General features: G+C 33.2%; 1 protein-coding gene across 1 annotated transcript; it reads right to left on the bottom strand.

Annotated features, from left to right (window-relative positions):
- Positions 1-252: 252 nt before the first annotated feature.
- Positions 253-4306, bottom strand: LOC118045415 (protein trichome birefringence-like 2). The gene is made up of 5 exons (XM_035054040.2): positions 3151-4306; positions 2402-2594; positions 2044-2234; positions 1646-1804; positions 253-796 (listed from the first exon to the last, which is right to left on the bottom strand). Exons 1-5 carry the CDS (start codon positions 3453-3455, stop codon positions 454-456), a joined length of 1191 nt encoding a protein of 396 aa, XP_034909931.1. The 5' UTR covers positions 3456-4306; the 3' UTR covers positions 253-453.
- Between the last annotated feature and the right edge of the window lie 1976 nt (positions 4307-6282).

The following is a 6282-nucleotide window of genomic DNA, read 5'->3' as shown; positions in this document are numbered from 1 at the left end:
TGAATGCATTAATCCAGTTGTTTTTTTCTTCTTCTTTTTTCTTTTTTGTATTTCTAAGCTATCAGCATTCTAATCCAGTAGGGACATTCCAATTACTACTTGATCAGTTCATAAAGATTGATTGCAAAACCACAGAACAGAGTGCATGTTCCTCCTCCAGATCCTTCCACCTTCATTCTTTCAACACAGTCAAATATTACTTGCAAATGATCAAATCCTATCAGAACAAAAATTGAAATTTTCCCATCATAATTGCAAATAAAGAGAATTTGCGTCTTCATTGCTTGTAATATGACTAGTAAAATGTACATGTCCATTTGTGACTCTATCTCCAGCTCCACGTCAACATCCTATTTCATGGCTGATTGAGAAACTTACAACAGAGGTTATAGTGAAGGGATAATCTACAGAATACAAGTAATCGACTGACACATGGTTTCTGCACAAACTTGTTCACTTTTTCCAAGATCCCAGGCCAACCTTCAACAGCGAAGCATATAGCAACTCATTCCAAGTATCTGGTACTCCAGGTAAGCACCAGTGACTGCAATCTTGAGATCGCTCTGCAGCAATTCGTTCTTCTGCTGTATTGTACGTCATTCTATAAATAGAAGGATGCGCATCTTTTCTATAGGCTGTGAGCCTACTTATGTTTAGATATATAACTGGAGTTTTGGTTTCTTGAAGCACATGTTGTAAAGCTCTCATTTTCGAAGGGTACTTTCCTAAGTAAGTTGTATTGAATATTGGCTCTGTTTCTTTGTGACACCGTCCTCCTGAGTTCCACTGGCCTCCTCTGCAATAATATACCACATCAGAAACTTCTACTCTACAACACATTGCATGGACAAAGAAATAATATACGAAATCACCCTTTTAATTTCCCATTAAACATTACCATTGAACCTTCTGTTATGAAGGTAAAACTTGTGGATGAGACGTTGATTTTTTTCCAATCAGTAAAAGTGAACTCCAACAACTAATCATTTTCTTACACCCGTCGCCACTCTTGGATGTTACAGGCATCTTTTTTTCAGTGGGAAGTTAGAACGATTCCGTCACCCTTTAAATATCTTTTATATAACCACTGGTTTTTCAGCAGTTAAATAGCGTATGAGCAGCAATTAGAAGTAACACAAATGAGATAGCAGAAAAAAGAAAGAACATTAGCAGCTTATATGGTGTGGTTAGATCTCGTGTACCAATGGAAAGGAAGAGTCGACCACTTTAAACCATTATAACTAGATTATAAACTCGCAACCTCAAAAACCAGCACAGCAATCTCACTAAGTTTTCCCTCAGACTGAAAATGGTTATGAAACATCTGTGACTCCAGCCTCAGGATCCTAGCAGTAGTAATTCTTCATTAAATAAATCTTCGCAACACCAAATTAGGATATTTTATTGCTTGATTCATGTAAATGATGGAGAAATAAAAGCAAGCTTTTCCACAAAGAAAGAAGGTTCAAGGATATGAAAGTAACAGAAAGACACAGCTAAGAGAGCATGGATATGAAACTATGAAAAATGAAGAAGGCATGCAAACAGAGTGCTAGTCATAACTATAAGCATTGGACCAAGAAAACAAAAGGGAAGAAAAAATCATAACTAGAAGCTAAATATAGAGCACGAAACAGTTCTGTACCTGAAATGAGTAACTGAATAACCTTTGAATAAAACCAGTGTTCGATTTCTATCAATGTTCTTGTCGATCCATCTTGCCCAAGTCAAAAGTGCTCTCTTATATGCTTCCAGGACCTTGAGTCTTCGGTGTACATGATTACCTTCCTGGTAATAGTCTTCTCTGCGAAACAATAAAGTGCAAAACAGAACACGCAAAGAGGTTAATTCCTTGATTGGAAATGCACCCTGTAACATATAGCATGCAAATGTCAGTTTCTTATGCACAGAATACCAGAGTGAAAAGAGCACAAAACTTTATTTTGCAAGCGAAATAGCCTTTCCTTTCAGAGCTTCTGCAATCCATGGTCTAAACAACATGAAGGCAAGAGTATTTTAACAAAATAAACAAATTGTACTCACCCTCTGGAAGTTTTATCATGGGTCCACCAATGACCTGTATTAAAAATTATGACATCTGCATCATGGTACATTGAAGTTGTCTGGTCCATCAAATCCAACCTTAAGGTCTCCAATGTTCCATTTTTACTTTTGAAGGATGATTCTCTAACAAGAAATGGAGAACTAACAAAATCCACCGTGCAGTTGTAATCCTACAATCACAGCAAAGTATCAGAGACATACAAATAGAATGACCATTTTCTCAAAACACACTAACAATGTGTTCAGTAGAACACATGGAATGAACCTGATTAACAATGTGTTCAGTATCAAGAAACTTGCCATAATTTTATTTTATTTTTCAAAATGAAAAACTTGCCTCAAATCTAAAAGCATAGAAACCCTTCTTTTTGAATTCCCTCCTTCCTGATATCTCATAAACTCGTTTCTTCTTTCCGATGCTATTGCGAAGGATGCACACCAGAGACTCCCACATGTTCCTATTAAGTGAATCCCCAACAAAAACCAGCTTCTTTCCTCTTAACCTCTCAAGAAAATCAGTTGCGTTCAAACTGGACAGATTCAGTAATTAACAATGAGATAAGAAAAGACAGTTTATACCCAAAACACAATGACTGAATTTCAAAGTTGGCCATATTAGTCTATAATCTAAAGATTAAATAAATCCTTTCACAACAACCATTAGTATTTTAATAGGTATGTTAACTGAGAGGTATTTTAAGAAATGCAATGAACCCGCTACTTGATTCTTTCCTTTCTTTTAATTAATTCTCTCTCTCTCTCTCTCTCTCTCTCTCTCTCTCTCTCTCTCTCTCTTCTTTTTTAATTGAATCATGCATGTAATCAGCTATAGCCTCTAGGTCATCTATACAGAATAGCCCCAACAAATTGAACATACTTTTTCTTTATTTTGAAACTCAAAAGTTTTAATTGATAATCCATCCCATGCAGGATGATTTGATTCTTTGAGTAACTAAACAATAGGTGTATAATTACTTGACATTTTCCATGATTTACAGAATTTTTCCAATCAATCAAGCTTTTTCACTTCCATTAACAAAAAAAATAACATCCATTAAATTGAATTGAATTTGAGATAGAACATACCTTGGAATGTCACACCCATTTGGCTGCCATTTCCATTTAACAAATCCAACATCTGGCCTCCCATTTAGGTGACAATCAAAATCCTTATCAATATAAGGACAGGAGCCTGGAGGATAGTATGGCTTCGAATCATCCCTCACCCACTTACCATCAAATATGTCACATGTTCCAAAAGAAACTTTATTATGGCCCCCTTGTTCGCCTTCGCCACCAGGGAATCTACCATTTTCTTCATCGCCCTCATTTTTATTTTCTGCAATAAGATTTTCCTTCTGCGCTTCTCTTTGCATATGCATCATCCACATTGCTAGAAAGGCTGTGATTCCCAACTTCAATAACACCCAAATGGGGCCTCTCTAAAACCCCCCCATCCCCGCTAGAATCTGTCAAATTCCCACTTTTTGCTTCAGAGGATTGTGGTACAGAAGTTGCTTCATCACCAAAACTTCCATTTTGAGTAATCTCAGTGAAATTGCCGGCATAGGTTTTCTCTAAAACGACCCCTATCACGTTAGCCGGGGGACTGGCCGTACTATTTTTAGAAGGAGGAAAACGAGAGAAAGGCCATGAAACAAGAGAAGAATTACGAGTAACACTGTTGAAGCCTTGAAAGAAAGGGGTCACAATTCGACCCTTGAAAGAAGTCGTGAGAAAAAAGAGAGAGAGTATTATAAGAGAAGCAACAACCCACAATAAAAATGGCTTCCTTCTGGGCGCAAGAAGCTGGTCTGGCAAGGCAAGTCTTTTAGATTCCATGGAGAAGAACACACAAAAGAAGAAGAAGAAGAAGAAGAAGAAGAAGAAGAAGAAGAAAGAAATGTAAAGCCCGCTTTTATTAAGGGAATCAAAAAATCAAAATGCAATAACCTAATCTAATATAACAATTCCATTTGTGAAAGAAAATTTTTGAAATCAAAAGAATCCATGACAATAAAAGAGAAGAGTGATTTTCTTCTTGAGAATAAAATCCCTAGTGTTCTTCGGATAAATGTAGCAAGTAGGGAGTACTTATGATGCTGAATACTGTGTACTACGATGGAAAGAAAAGAAGAGAAAAGATCGGTAGCAGTGTTCAAAAAGCCTTCTTCCTCGGCTGCTCCTGTTACTGGTGTGTTTCGGCGTGGAGAGAAAAGGAACTGCCATACAATTCATCATATTTGGATAGTTACCACTACTACTTAATTAATTACCCATTTCGTTTATTTACTTTTAATTTTTTCATATTTTTTATTTGATTTGTTCTGCTTTTGCTAATCAAAATAATTAAGTGGATGTGATTTTATGTTTAAATCAAGTTTGTCGGAAAATAATTTTTTGAAGTGAAAGTTTGTTGGAAAATAACATTCATGGAAGGATCTGTTTATCCGCGGAACGTATTTTTTAAAACAATTTCTTGTTTTTCATGCTTAATAAATATTATAAAATAAATTAATAAAAAGTATTTCCTAAATAATCATCAACATAATCGCATCATTATTATAAACATCATTATTATAATAATCATTAATATTATCATTATATTTATTATTATCACTGTTATGGTTTTTATTAGTTTGTTGGATCGCGATTTCTACCCGTCAATTCTTCGCCGTCGTGGTCGCCGTCGTCATTATTATTATTATTATTATTATTAAGAATAAAAGAGTAGAAAACCCACCTCCAGGAAAGGAGAAAAAAAAAAAAAAAAACCTTCCCGTCGACATGAAAAAATCATCACGTGGTTGTTCGATAGAGTCATAAATTTCTGACAGGGACGCACGCGGCACGAGCTCTTGATTCTCAGAGAGCGCCAGGGCTGGCACCGCCGTTTGATGGGTAGCATAATCAAAAGCTAAGAGTGTGTTTGGCAGTGTGGTAGTGGTTGCTTTTTAAATAGCTTTTCGTGCCGAAAAAGATGTTTTTTCATTTTTTAAAAATTATTTTTGACATTAGCACATCAAAACGATCCAGAAAGTACAACCATCATTCAATTTTAGCAAAAAAAAAAAAAAAATTTTGAATTTTTACAAAAACACCGGTTTGGCAGCAATGCATTTCGGTGGCAGGAGCACGCTTATTTCAGCCACACTGAAACTTTGCCCGTCAGCTTCGTTGCTACAGCTTTGTTTTTCGAGAAGAAATTATTTTGAGATTTACTTAAGATTACATCATGTAATTTTTCTTGTAATTTGTTTAATCCGGATTTATTACTGTATTTTTTTTTTTAATTTTATATTTTATACAATTATCACGAATTATAAACATATTAACATGCATTCATTTAATATTATATTCTTAATATATTTTTTAAAAAATATTATTTAATATATATTATATTTTGAATTTATAATTATTATTTTTATTTATTAAAAATACTTTAACAACGTTGATCCAAGGGAGATCAAATAATCTAGTAAAGAATGAAACCACATTTTGTTTTAGTTTATTGCTTTAATTTAATTTAACTTTAATTTAAAGCATGATATGGTAGTTTGGCTTCTTAAATTCAGATTTCAACGTGTAATGGGGTATTTAGAAGTATAGCAAAAATTATTTTTTTATTTAAAAATATATTAAAATAATAAATTTTATTTTTAAAAATTTATTTTTAACATCAGTGTATCAAAACGATCTAAAATTATTAAAAAATTTAATTCAGAGGTTATAACAAATACTTCAATTATGATAAAAAAAAATTTAATCTTAAATGATATAGTTTTTTTCAAACTTTTTATTTATTATTATTGTTTTTTATTTAATAAACTATGCTGCTATTAAAAACTCAACTTTTGTTGTAAGAAAAATATTACAGGAATTAAAAAAAATAAAAATAAAATACATTTTTTCTCAATAATTTTATCCATTGTCTTTCTTCTATTTTTATAATCATTTAATTAATTAAAAATAAAATTTTGAAAAGCAAGGTTATTAAATCTAATATAAGTCATTGGATGGGAGGGTATACTGATTTGACTAAGTCAATAAAAAATATATTTGTTTTTAAATTTATTTTCTAGGTCAAGTTAGGTTTTTTATTGTGTAAATTGATTCACGACTGCACCCATTAAATTATTTAGGTCATACTTGGTCAGCTCCCACAAAGTTTTCTTTGAAATTCGACTACCATAACTCGTCTAGCTTGACTAGGTTTAT

Source organism: Populus alba, chromosome 10 (genome assembly GCF_005239225.2).
Source record: "Populus alba chromosome 10, ASM523922v2, whole genome shotgun sequence".
NCBI lineage: Eukaryota > Viridiplantae > Streptophyta > Magnoliopsida > Malpighiales > Salicaceae > Populus > Populus alba.
Note: the sequence above shows the minus strand (reverse complement) of the source record. Positions and strands in the feature narration are given on the sequence as shown.